At 47.0% G+C, this 14,620-nt stretch overlaps 1 protein-coding gene across 2 annotated transcripts in view; it reads left to right on the top strand.

The window, feature by feature from the left end:
* slc27a6 (solute carrier family 27 member 6) overlaps positions 1 to 14,620 on the top strand; it is a 68,287-nt gene that overhangs the window by 42,012 nt on the left and 11,655 nt on the right. For both annotated transcript variants that reach the window (XM_061697738.1, XM_061697739.1), the window contains exons 8-9: positions 8,764 to 8,861; positions 12,678 to 12,808. In XM_061697738.1, coding sequence (XP_061553722.1) covers positions 8,764 to 8,861; positions 12,678 to 12,808 — 229 coding nt within the window. The remainder of the gene's footprint in view (positions 1 to 8,763; positions 8,862 to 12,677; positions 12,809 to 14,620) is intronic.

Raw genomic sequence — 14,620 nt, 5'->3', positions numbered from 1 at the left:
TGTTTTTAAAATAGTTTTTTTTCACTTCATTGTAGTGGGGTATAATGTAGAATTGTGAGAATTCTAATCGTCATTATTAGGGGTGTCCCGGTCCGATCTTTTAAAAGGTCAGCAAAAAAAACGAGTATCAGATTGGATCAGACTGGATCTAAAATCTCCAATTTTACTCTTGTACTAGCAGTCCATTCAATGACCCACTCCAGCACTTGTATCCAGCAGCGCCCAGACGCCATGCAGAGCCCATGTGATGACGACAACAGGTTGCTAAGGTGCTAGCATATTAGCAAGGAGTAAGAGTGAATGTTTCTTGCTTAAAGTCATTTATTGACAATCCAGTTGAAGTTCACTCTAAAACTAAACACGCAAAAAAGATATACACCTGTAGCGTATATGAGTTGAATAAAAATGTAATTATCCATCCATTTTCTACCGCTTATCCGAGGTCGGGTCGCGGGGGCAGTAGCTTTAGCAGGGACACCCAGACTTCCCTCTCCCCAGCCACTTCATCCAGCTCTTCCGGGGGGATCCCGAGGCGTTCCCAGGCCAGCCAAAAGGCATAGTCTCTCCAGCGTGTCCTGGGTCATCCCCGGGGTCTCCTGTCGATCTCCCGTTCCATTCTTCCCTCACTCGTGAACAAGACCCCAAAATACTTGAACTCCTCCACTTGGGGCAGGATCTCATCCCCGACCTGGAGAGGGCACGCCACCCTTTTCCGATTGAGGACCATGGTCTCAGTTTTGGAGGTGCTGCTTCTCATCCCAGCCGCTTCAAACTCTGCTGTGAACTGCTCCAGTGAGAGTTGGTGATCACGGCTTGATGAAGCCAACAGAACGACATAATCAAAAAGCAGAGATGCAATACTGAGGCCACCAAACCGGACCCCCTCTATGCCTCGGCTGTGCCTTGAAATTCTGTCCATAAAGGTTATGAACAGAATCGGTGACAAAGGGCAGCCTTGGCGGAGTCCAACCCTCACCCGGAACGGGTCTGACTTACTGCCGGATATGCGGACCAAACTCTGACTCTGGTCGTACAGGGACCGAACAGCCTGTATCAGGGGGTTCCGTACCCCATACTCCCGAAGCACCCCACACAGGACTCCCCGAGGGACACGGTCGAACGCCTTCTCCAAGTCCACAAAACACATGTACACTGGTTGGGCGAACTCCCCTGCATCCTCGAAGACCCTGCCGAGGGTGTAGAGCTGGTCCACTGTTCCACAGCCTGGACGAAAACCACACTGCCCCTCCTGGATCTGAGATAAGACTTCCCGATGGACCCTCCTCTCCAGCACCCCTGAATAGACCTTACCAGGGAGGCTGAGGAGTGAGATCCCCCTGTAGTTGGAACACACCCTCCGCTCCCCCTTCTTAAAAAGGGGGACCACCACCCCAGTCTGCCAATCCAGAGGCACTCTGCCCGATGTCCACGCAATGTTGCAGAGGCGTGTCAACCAGGACAGCCCCACAACATCCAGAACATTTAGAAACTCGGGGTGAATCTCATCCTGGAGCCACCGAGGAGCTTTTTAACCACCTGGGTGACCTCAACCCCAGAGATAGGAGAGCCCGCCTCAGAGAACCCAGACTCTGCTTCCTCATGGGAAGGCGTGTCGGTGGAATTGAGGAGGTCTTCGAAGTATTCTCCCCACCCACTCGCAACGTCCTAATGTGAGGTCAGCAGCGCCCCATTCCCACTATACACAGTGTTGATGGTGGACTGCTTCCCCCACCTGAGACGCCGGATGGTGGACCAGAATTTCCTCGAAGCCATCCGGAGGTCTTTCTCCATGGCCTCACCAAACTCCTCCCATACCAGAGTTTTTGCTTCAGCGACCACCAAAGCTGGATTCCGCTTGGCCAGCCGGTACCCATTAACTGCCTACTGAGGCAGCTAATGGGGAGTCCTATCAGTCCCACAGGCCCGATAGGACTCCTTCTTCAGCTTGACGATATATTGCCGCCACGACAGGTACCGACCACCTTACGGACACAGCTCTAGTTGACCGCCTCAGCCATGGAGGCACGGAACATGGTCCACTCGAACTCGATGACTCCCGCCTCGCCCGGAACATGAGCAAAGTTCTGTCGGAGGTGGGAGTTGAAACGCCTTCTGACAGGGGATTCTGCAAGACGTTCCCAGCAGACCCGTCCAATACACTTGGGCCTGCCACGTCGGACCAGCATCTTTCCCCACCATCGGAGCCAACTCACCACCAGGTGGTGATCAGTTGACAGCTCCGCCCCTCTCTTCACCCAAGTGTCCAAGACATGCGGCCGCAAGTCTGATGACATGACCACAAAGTCAATCATTGAACTACGACTTAGGGTGTCCTGGCGCCAAGTGCATGTGGTCCTAGGCGAGGGACCAGACAAAGCACGGCTCAAAGACCCCTTATGATGACTACAAACGACTCAGTTTTCCCTTGCCCGGACGCGGGCCACCGTAGCCCCCTTCTGGAGGCAGGCCTAGAGGTGGGGCTCGAAGGCGAGCGCCTGGTGGCCCGGACTGCACCCATGGGGCCCGGCCGGGCAGAGCCCGAAAGGGTAGCGTGAGTCCCTCTTCCCATGGGCTCACCACCTGTGGGAGGGGCCATAGGGGTCGGGTGCAGCGCGAACTGGGCGGTGGCCGAAGGCAGGGACCTTGGCGATCCAATCCCCGGCTACAGAAGCTGGGTCCAGGTATGTGGAATGTCACCTCTCTGGCAGGGAAGGACCCGAGCTGGTGTGTGAGGTTGAGAAGTTCCGACTAGATATAGTTGGACTCGCCTCTACACACAGCTTGGGCTCTGGTACCAGTCCTCTTGAGAGGGGTTGGACTCTCTTCCACTCTGGAGTTGCCCACGGTGAAAGGCGTCGAGCTGGTGTGGGTATACTTAATGCCCCCCGGCTCGACGCCAGTACATTGGGGTTCACGCCGGTGGACGAGAGGGTAGCCTCCCTCCGCCTTCGGGTGGGGGGACAGGTCCTGACTGTAGTTTGTGCCTATGCACCAAACAGCAGTTCAGTGTACCCACCCTTTTTGGAGGGGGTGCTGGGAGACTTCAATGCTCACGTGGGCAATGACAGTGAGACCTAGAAGGGCGTGATTGTGAGGAACGGCTCCCCCGATCAGAACCCAAGCGGTGTTCTGTTATTGGACTTCTGTGCACATCACGGATTGTCCATAACGAACACCATGTTCAAGCATGAGGGAAGCGTAATTAATTTAGGAGAAAATAATGAGTTGGAAGCGACGCCTGCGTTACTTCCGGTTTAGAGTCATTTTAAATTACAGCGTTATCAATCAAGCTATTTTATCTAGTTAAGGGGAACCATGTCTCATTTAAGTCCAGTGAAGACTGTGTCTAGCTAATCCAGGTTTGCAGTGGCTTTGCGCCACCTGTGGATGTCGCTAGTGTCCCGTCCATTGTCCCAGCCCAGATGTGCAGGTGTCACGGAACACAACAGGAAGGAGAAGTCTTTGTTGTTGAGGCTCTCCAGGCTGGTATGCGGAACGGCATGAGACTGGAGGTGCTGGGTATCAACTTTAATGGCGTGTACGTTACAACACCTAGTGAATGTTCAAATACATCACAGACTTAGTTTCTTTCTTAATTTTTGTTCACAAAAATTGCTAGCTCAAAGCTAACACACAATAAATGAAAAACGCCATTGACGACCTCACGAAAATTACCATGGACTTTGCCGCACTCATATCTGTCAAAATAATGAATATTGGTACACAAACACGTACAAACAGGCAATATAACAATACTCTCTGGGTTATATTCTTTAAACTGTGAAGCACAATTTATATTAACAATATTTAATCGCAACTTCTTCTACTTTCTTTGTTTCCGCAATTGTTTATCTCATTGCGTGCACCGCACTGACCCTCCGAGGTCAAGACGTGCACAGCAAGTCAAACCAGGCACACAGAGACACCTAAGCACCTCGAGCCTCAGTGCATGGATCCTGTCTGCCATGACAATAAAACTAAACCCCAGTTGTATCAAGAAGTTCAAAAGTGTATTGCGACACGTGCAGAAAGCACATTTGCACAGTTCCAACCGTATGGAGACAGTAAAAAAATAACAAAAATATATTTTTTTGCAACTAAAAAGTATCATTTGTATTTATTAATCTTGTTGTGGAAACTTTACTATCTGGTTCAGTAGTGTTGTGATCGCGGCGTGTGCATCAGCGAGAATGTAAGGTCTACACTGGATGGATCTTTCAGCTTCTTTATGAGATCCAACTTGGTGTGTGTGTGTTGTTTGTGTTTGTGGTTTTGTCATATGGACGCACACTCTAACAATAATTCACAAACGACGGACCATGCCAACTTGACCGATGCACGGGGCAAAACTGACAAAACACAGCGATAACTTCCCCACTCAGCCGCGTCCCTTAGTGGTCGGCCTGGGAATTGCGACTAAACCTCAGATGCTGTATCTCAAAGGCCTGTCTACATAATTTTTTTAGGTTATTTTTCTTGGTTTTGCTATTTTTTTTAATTTAATCTATTCAAATGTAGAATATGATTATGTTTGAATTTAGCAGTGGTTATGGTGCATTTAAAAATGTATTTTTTGTTATTGGTTTTATTGAGGCGGCAAGGTGGCCGACTGGCTAGAGCGTCAGCCTCACAGTTCTGAGGACCCGGGTTCAATCCCCGTCCCTGCCTGTGTGGAGTTTGCATGTTCTCCCCGTGCCTGCGTGGGTTTTCTCCGGGCACTCCAGTTTCCTCCCACATCCCAAAAAACATGCATAAATTGGAGACTCTAAATTGCCCGTAGGTGTGCATGTGAGTGCGAATGGTTGTCTGTTTGTATGTGCCCTGCGATTGGCTGGCAACCAGTTCAGGGTGTACCCCGCCTCCTGCCCGATGACAGCTGGGATAGGCTCCAGCATGCCCGTGACCCAAGTGAGGATAAGCGGCTCAGAAAATGGATTGATGGTTTTAATTGAAGTTATTTTTCAAGATTTTATAATATAATATTTATTTTATTCAATTGTAATACAGTCTTATATTTAAAGTTAATTAACCAAGATAGCGCCTACCAGTGTGGTCGCCTCGGTAACGCGCTCTCTAGTATTGTTTGTGTTTTTCGTCCGTCTTTGGAGACCTTACACGACTCACTTACACAAGGGGAGATCTGCTAACCATCAAGGAGGCTACTCCGGACTTTCTGTCACCAACTTTCGAATATCCGCTCAGTTTTTTCCCCAAGTTACTCACCGGAGCGGCGTCCGCGGTTTTAGGCGCACGGAGGCGGAAGCGGCGCCACAGAGGAAAACGAGCCGGCAATCAGGTGAAACTCTGCAAGAGAGGACACAGATTGGCGTTCCCGTCGATCCACCTCGCGAATGTACGCTCCCAACCAACAAAATGGACGAGCTTCATCTTCTGTTAAAGACCAGTAAAGACTTCGGACGTTCCGCGGCCATGCGCTTCACGGAGACCCGGCTTTGCGACGCCGTACCCGATGGCGCCGTCGCGCTTCCCGGCTTCAACATTCATCGAGCGGACCGCGACATGGAATCATCGGGGAAAACGAAGGGCGGCGGGATATGCCTCCATATCAACGAAAAATGGTGTACGGACGTCACCGTGCTCAGCACACACTGCAGCCCGCATTTGGAGTTGCTGTTTTTGAACCGTAAACCATTCTACTCGCCACGTGAGTTTGCATCGTTCATACTGGCTGGAGTCTATATTACGCCTCAAGCTAACACGAACGCCGCATTGCTAACGCTCGCCGAACAAGTCAACGAAATTGAAAAAAAACACCCGGACTCACCCCTCATTATTCTCGGGGACTTTAACAAAGCTAAACTCAACCACGAACTCCCTAAATACAAGCAGCACATCGACTGTCCTACCAGGGAAAATAATACTTTAGACCACTGCTACACGACGGTAAAAAACGCATACCGTCCTATACCTCGTGCAGCCCTGGGCTCGTCTGATCACTGCTTAATTCACTTAATACCGACGTACAAGCAAGAACTTAAATGTGCGAAGCCTACAGTGAAAACAGTCAAAAAGTGGACCAATGAAGCCAAGATGGAACTTCAAAGCTGTTTAGACTGCACAGACTGGAGTGTCTTTGAAGATTCAGCCGGCAGCCTGGATGAATATACGGACGCTGTCGCATCCTATATCAGTTTCTGTGAAGAGGTTTGTGTACCAACAAAATCATTTCGGACATTCAACCACAACAAGCCGTGGTTCACTGCTAAACTTAAGCAGCTTCGCCAAGCTAAGGAAGATGCATATCAGAGCGGGGACAGGGCCCTGTATAATCGAGCTAGAAACCAGCTTAGAAATTAAGAAATTAACATTGCAAAGAGGATCTATGCAGCAAAGTTGGAAAAACAGTTTCGCGCGAACGACTCAAAATCAGTCTGGCATGCATTCCAATCGCTGACTACTTACAAGCGACGATCCCCCCAAGCTGAGAACAATAGCACACTAGCCAACGACTTGAATACCTTCTACTGCAGATTTGAAAAGGACAGTTTCACTCCACACACCCACCCGGCCGCACCCGCGACCACAACCACACACCTGACTTCTGCGTTAACCATCCATGAACAGGATGTGAGACGCATCTTCAAACAACAGAAGATTAACAAAGCGGCAGGACCGGACCATGTGTCCCCATCCTACCTCAAAGTCTGCGCGGACCAGCTCGCTCCAGTCTTCACTCAGATCTTCAACAGATCTTTAAAAATGTGCGAAGTTCCATCCTGTTTCAAACGCTCCACCATCATTCCAGTCCCCAAGAAACCTGCAATCTCTGGTCTGAATGACTACAGGCCTGTCGCTTTGACATCTGTGGTCATGAAGTCCTTTGAACGTCTCGTGCTGGACCACCTCAAGAGTGTCACAGGTCCCCTGCTGGACCCCCTGCAGTTTGCCTACCAATCGAACAGGTCTGCGGATGATGCAGTCAACATGGGACTGCACTTCATCCGAGAACACCTCGACAGTGCAGGGACCTACGCGAGGATCCTGTTCGTGGACTTCAGCTCAGCGTTCAACACCATCATCCCTGAACTCCTTTCAACCAAGCTTCTCCAGCTCAGCGTCTCACCTGCCATCTGCCAGTGGATTTACAGCTTTCTGACGGGCAGGACACAGCAGGTCAGGCTGGGGGAGGCCACCTCATCCACACGCAGCATCACCACTGGGGCGCCCCAAGGTTGTGTCCTCTCTCCGCTGCTCTTCTCTCTCTACACGAACGACTGCAACTCAGCGAACCCGACTGCCAAGCTCCTGAAGTTTGCAGATGACACCACTGTCATCGGCCTCATCAAGGACGGTGACAAGTCTGCATATCGACAGGAAGCGGAGCGGCTGGAGCTGTGGTGCGGCTGACACAACCTGTAGCTGAACACGCTCAAGACGGTAGAGATGATCGTGGACTTCAGGAGGCATCCTTCGCCACAGCTGCCCCTCACGTTGTCCAGCTGCCTTGTGTCAACCGTCGAGACCTTCAAGTTCCTGGGAATTACAATCTCTCAGGACCTGAATTGGGCGACCAACATCAACTCCGTCCTCAAAAAGGCCCAGCAGAGGATGTACTTCCTGCGGCTTCTGAGGAAGCACGGCCTGCCACAGGAGCTGCTGAGACAGTTCTACACAGCGGTCATCGAATCAGTCCTGTGTTCTTCCATCACAGTCTGGTTTGGTGCTGCTACAAAAAAGGACAAACTCCGACTGCAACGGACAATCAAAACTGCTGAAAGGATTGTCGGTACCCACCATTGAGGACTTGCACGCTGCCAGAACTAAGACAAGGGCGTGCAAAATCCTCTCAGACCGTCTGCACCCCGGTCACCAGCTCTTCCAGCTCCTTCCCTCAGGTAGGCGCTACCGATCAACGCAAACTAGAACTAGTAGACATTCCGACAGCTTCTTCCCTTTTGCGATCAACTTCTTAAACACCTAACCTATAATTCCATTACAACAAGCTGGAAATTGTTTGACTTGAGTTCGTTGTCACATTTCTATGGGGCCAATTATGTATTACTCGTGCACTCACTGTAGTTGTCTCGCCATGCTGCACTATTTGCATATACTGGCCACTCATGCCAGATTAGCATCTGCTCCATTTGCACACTGATTGAGGAGTATCTGTAACATTTGCACAACCAACATTGTCCCAGATGATCGCACTACTCGTCACTTTAAACCGCATACACTCCTTGAAGTCTCAGCGCCCTTTGCACAATGGTCATTGCACCGGACTATTGCAATATTAGTCATTCAAACTGCTCTAAGTGCTAGAGGACTGTGCATCTTTTTGCACAATTGTTTTTTGTCAATGTCTTGATGTCCCCAAAGTGTTCTGTAAATTGACTGTCTGTTGTACTAGAGCGGCTCCAACTACCGGAGACAAATTCCTTGTGTGTTTTGGACATACTTGGCAAATAAAGATGATTCTGATTCTGATTTATGTGACCCATTGGTTAATAATAAATGGGTTGGTTTTTCTCGTAACTACTGTTGCTGATTATTGTTCTCTGAGTAATACCATTTAATCAAGCCTTTTCTAACATTCCATACTCCAAATCAGTAAAGTATGGATGCTTATTGCTGATATCAGATCGGACTGATATTGGTATGGGCCAAAACTCAAGGCTGTAATATCAGTGTCTGATCAGAAGTGAAAAATGTGGATTTCGACATCCCGAGTCATTATGCACTGCAAACTGTGTGTTAGTAGCACTGTTATTAACTCTGACTAATTCTATGTTTTCTTTGATTCAGATGGAAAGGTGAAAATGTAGCAACAACAGAGGTGGCACAAACCCTTGGGTCAGTTGATTTTATCCAAGAAGTCAATGTGTATGGAGTGGAAATACCAGGTATGAATTTATATGGACCAGTTCTACAAGCCCAATTCCAATGAAGTTGGGATGTTGTGTTAAACATAAATAAAAACAGAATACAATGATTTGCAAATCATGTTCAACCTATATTTAATTGAATACAGTACAAAGACAAGATATTTAATGTTCAAACTTCTTCTTGGTTAGGGGTCGCCACAGCGCGTCCTTTTGCATGTAAGCCTATCTCCTGCATTGTCCTCTCGAACACCAACTGCCATCATGTCTTCCCTCACGACATCCATCAACCTTCTCTTTGGTCTTCCTCTAGCTCTCTTGCCTGGCAGCTACATCCTCATCATCCTTCTATATACTGACTCTCTCTCCTCTGGACATGTCCAAACCATCGAAGTCTGCTCTCTCTAACTTTGTCTCCAAAACATCGAACCTTGGCTGTCCCTCTGATCAGCTAATTTATAATTTTATCCAATCTGTCCACTCCTAGAGCGAACCTCAACATCTTCATTTCTGCCACCTCCAGCTCTGCTTCCTGTTGTCTCTTCAGTGCCACTGCATCTAATCCGTACATCATGTCTTGCCTCACCACTGTTTTATGAACTTTGCCCTTCATCCTAGCAGAGACTCTTCTGTCACATAACACACCTGACACCTTCCTCCACCCATTCCAACCTGCTTGGACCCGTTTCTTCACTTCCTGACCACACTCACCATTGCTCTGGATGGTTGACCCCAAGTATTTGAAGTCCTCCACCCTTGCTATCTCTTCTCCCTGTAGCCTCACTCTTCCCCCACTACCCCTCTCACACATATATTCTGTCTTACTTCGGCTATTCTTCATTCCTCTAATTTCCAGTGCATCCCTCCACCTTTCTAACTGTTCCTCCACCTGCTCCCTGCTTTCACTGCAGATCCAATGTCATCTGCAAACATCATGGTCCACGGGGATTCCAGTCTAACCTCATCTGTCAGCCTATCCATCACGACTGCAAACCGGAAGGGGCTCAGGGGCTGATCCCTGATGCAGGCCCACCTCCACCTTAAATGTGTCTGTCATACCTACAGCACACCTCACCACTGTTAACATACTTCTCTGCCACTCCAAAAACTTCCGCATGCAGTACCACAGTTCCTCCCTGGGTACTCTGTCATAGGCTTTCACTAGATCTAGAAAGACACAATGTCGCTCCTTCTGACCTTCTCTGTACTTTTACATCAACATCCAAAAGGCAAATAATGCATCTGTGGTACTCTTTCTAAGCATGAACCCATACTGTTGCTCGCAAATACTCACTTCTGTCCTGAATCTAGAGTCCGTTACTCTTTCCCATAACTTCATTGTGTGGCTCATCAACTTTATTCCTCTATAGTTCCCAGAGCTCTGCATATCATCCTTGTTCTTAAAAATGGGCACCAGCACACTTTTCCTCAGGCATCTTTTCACGCTTTATAATTCTATTGAACAAGCTGGTCAAAACCTCCACAGCCACCTCTCCTAGATGCTTCCATACCTCCACAGGAATGTCATCAGGACCAACTGCCTTTCCATTTTTCATCCTCTTTTCTAACTTCCCCCTTACTAATCATTGCCACTTCCTGGTCCACCACACTTGCCTCTTCTACTCTTCCTTCTCTCTCACTTTCCTCATTCATCAACTCCTCGAAGTATTCTTTCCATCTAGCTAGCACACTGCTGGCACCAGTCAACATAGTTCCATCTCTATCCTTAATCACCCTAACCTGCTACACATCCTTCCCATCTCTATCTCTCTGTCTGGCCAACCTGTATAGATCCTTTTCTCCTTCTTTAGTGTCCAACCTGCCATAAATGTCATCATATGCCTCTTGTTTGGCCTTTGCCACCTCTACCTTTGCCCTACGTCGCATCTCAATGTATTCCTTTCGCCTCTCCTCGATCCTCTCAGTGTCCCACTTCTTTCTTCTTAGCTAACCACTTTCCTTCTATGATTTCCTGTGCTGTGAGGTTCCGCCATCTAGTCTCCTCTCAGAAAGTACACCAAGTACTCTCCTGCCTGTCTCTCTGATCACCTTCGCTGCAGTGCTCCAGTCTTCTGGAAGCTTCTCCCGTCCACCGAGAGCCTGTTTCACCTCTTCCCGAAAAGCTGCACAACACTCGTCCTGTCTCAGCTTCCACCACATGGTTCTCTGCTCGGCCTTTGTCTTCCTAGTCTTCCTCCCCACCACCAGAGTCATTTTACACACCACCATCCTATGCTGTCTAGCCACACTCTCCCCTACCACTACCTTGCAGTCAGTAACCTCCTTCAGATTACATCGTCGGCACAAAATGTAATCCACCTGCGTGCTTTTACCTCCGCTCTTGTAGGTCACCCTATGTTCGTGCCTCTTCTGGAAAAAAGTGTTCACTACAGCCATTTGCATCCTTTTTGCAAAGTCTAGCACCATCTCTCCCTCCAAGTTCCTTTCCTGGATCCCGTACTTGCCCATCACTTCTTCATCACCCCTATTTCCTTCACCAACATGTCCATTACAATCTGCACCAATCACGACTCTCTCTCTGTCTGGGATGCTCAAAACTACTTCGTCTAGCTCCTTCCAGAATTTCTCTTTCCTCTAGGTCACATCCGACCTGTGGGGCACAGCAGAATTCCTCTAGGTCACATCCGACCTGTGGGGCACAGCCACTAATCACATTATACATAATGCCCTCAATTTCAAGTTTCAGCCTCATCACTCGATCTGATACTCTTTTCACCTCCAAGACATTCTTAGCAAACTCTTCTTTTAACTCCATTTCTTTTCCTCTTTGGCTCAGAGGACACGACGTCCACAATTTCCAAAAACAATTTGAAATGTGGACTCGTCGGACTACAGAACACTTTTCCACTTTGCATCAGTCCATCTTGGATGAGCTTGGGCCCAGAGAAGCCAGCGGCATTTCTGGGTGTTGTTGATAAATGGCTTTTGCTTTGCATAGTAGAGTTTCAAGTTGCACTTACGGTTGTAGCGCTGTAATTTACTAACATTGGTTTTCTGACGTGTTCCTGAGCCCATGTGGTGATATCCTTTACACATTGATGTCGGTTTTTGATGCAGTGCTGCCTGAGGGATCGAAGGTCACGGGCATTCAATGTTGGTTTTCGGCCTCGCCTCTTACATGCAGTGATTTCTCCAGATTCTCTGAACCTTTTGATGAGATTATGGACCGTAGATGATGAAATCCCTAAATTCCTTGCAAATTTACATTGAGGAACATTGTCCTTTAACTGTTCGACAATTTTCTCACACACTTGTTCACAAAGAGGTGAACCTTGCCCCATCTTTGCTTGTGAATGACTGAGCAATTCAGGGAAGCTCCTTTTATACCCAATCATGGCACCCACCTGTTCCCAATTAGCCTGTTCACCGGTGGGATGTTCCAAACACGTGTTTGATGAGCATTCCTCAACTTTCTCAGTCTTTTTTGCCACTTCACCCAGCTTTTTGGAACGTGCTGCAGCCATAAAATTCAAAGTTAATGATTATTTGCTAAAAACAATCAAGTTTATCAGTTTGAACATTGCATATCTTGTCTTTGTAGTGTATTCAATTAAATGTAGGTTGAGCATAATTTGCAAATCATTGTATTGTTTTTATTTATGTTTAACACAACGTCCCAACTTCATTGGAATTGGGGTTGCACATAATACATCTAAATATCAGCCTCTTCAGTACTCCCAAATAGGTCATATCTACAGAACCCACAAAAAAGGAAATCAAATGAAAATATTTCAATGCTTTCAGGATTCTTAAAACTTTGCTGCTCGCGAGTGATATGTCAACTCTGAACAATGTTTTTTTTTAATATATATACAGGGCATGAGGGAAGAGCTGCAATGGGTTCCATTATCTTAAGACCAGGCTTCATGTTTGATGGGAACAAATTCTTTGAACATGTGGTGATGGAGCTACCCACGTATGCTCGACCTCTCTTCATCAGGCTTCAGGTAAGGAACCTCACCAAAGGTACCCCTGTCAAACAGTTGCCATTTTCCATGCTGCCACTTGTAATTTGTTTTCTCCTTCACCATACTGTATTTAATCACATGGAGTGAATCATTCAACAACATCAAACTAGAAACTCTAGGTTTACTTCAGTAAGTTGGTTGTTTTGTTACATGGCAGTAGACCGAGATATTGTACAAATTAATTTCCCAAAAGGGCCCATGTGTGTCAAGTTCGGGTTTTTGAGGTGTTGGAGGCAGGAAAGTGGAGGACCCAATTGCAGTGAAGCAGGGAGGCAAGGCAGGACTGCAGGAATCTCCCAAAAAATAATTTTAAAACAGGCAACCAAACACATGGAAAAATCTAAAGACTAACTTTACAAAGTCCCAAAAATTAATCATCAAAGTAACAAAAAAAACACTTAGAGTCAACCAAAAAAAAAAAACAGGAAGCAAGACGAGAGTTAACTGACAACAACAGATGACGTATGGCAATTAAACAACAACGACTGAAAGAAACCAGGCAACTAAATACAAACTGACGAGACAATGAGGAACACCTGGACAAGACACGAGTGGCTTCACACGTTATTTCATGGATTTCTTACCATAAAGGTTCTGTTACTAAGGTAAAATAAGAACGATTTGTGTATAGTCCCAGAGAGGCCAACCAGGTGTTTAAGACTGTTTAAAAGAATAGTGTGGTCTACTGTGTCGAAGGCAGCGCTTAAGATCCAACAGAACCAACACAGTTAATTTACGGTTATCAGCATTGACTCTAAAATCATTTAAAATTTCGAGGCGGTGCCGTCTCAGTGCTGTGATTCAACCTAAAACCAGACAGATAATTTTCAAGAATATAAAAGTTTTCTAAAAGGTCAGGGAGTTGAATAAAAAAAAATGTTTCCCCTAAAATCTTGCTTGAAAATTTGAAGTTAGATAGAGGTCAGTTGTGGTTAAAGTCATTCAAATCAAAATTGCTCTGCTTCAGAAGGGGCCTTACCACTGCTGCTTTGAAGGCCACAGGGAAGAGCAATTTGATTGTTTAAAAACCTTTTTTCAGACAAAATCCATGAAATGTTTTAAAAATTGATGTTGGAATTGGGTCTAAAAGACATGGTGGGCTTCACTCTGGAGAGAACTTTGTCAACCATCTCAGCATCAATCATGACAAAACTGTGCAGTGTTTCCTCAGGTAAAGACAGGCACTCAGACGTGTTTAAAACTATTTTATTGATTTGATAAAATGTTGCATCCGATAGTGTCAATCTTTCCTCCAAAGTGAACTGCAAAATCATCACAGAGAGTCAGTTGGGGTTAACGGGAAGCTGTTAAAATCACAATAAAATAAATGGCTCATAGTGGGGAATGAAACTTTGGGGTTATTGATGTTTAAGATAATAGTGGAGAAATATGCATTTCTGGCATCTTTTACAGTCTTGTTATAAAGTTTCAGTTGTTCACAGAATATTGCATGGTTAGAAATTAAATTGGTCCATGTGAGGTGATCATTTCACTAGCCATGCCTCCTCCAAGTTCAACTTGTGGGCCTCGAGTTATTCCCCGGCCAGCGTTGGCTGAAACACCTCACCAGGGAGGCATCCAAGAAGCGCAAATACAGTAGATGCCAGAGCCAGCTCGACTGGATCGAGGGTGCAAGCCAACAGTTTTGACATAGAACAGCAGCCTGATTCTGACAAACCTAGCTAGAATTGGCCAAATAAATGCTTAATGTTGCAGCTTGAGTCCAACAGAACCCAACAAACCAAACCAATGGATTTTACTCCTGGAAAACCCACAAAGGTCACTGAGGGA

Source organism: Phycodurus eques, chromosome 15 (assembly GCF_024500275.1).
Source record: "Phycodurus eques isolate BA_2022a chromosome 15, UOR_Pequ_1.1, whole genome shotgun sequence".
Taxonomy (NCBI): Eukaryota; Metazoa; Chordata; class Actinopteri; order Syngnathiformes; family Syngnathidae; genus Phycodurus; species Phycodurus eques.
Note: the sequence above shows the minus strand (reverse complement) of the source record. Positions and strands in the feature narration are given on the sequence as shown.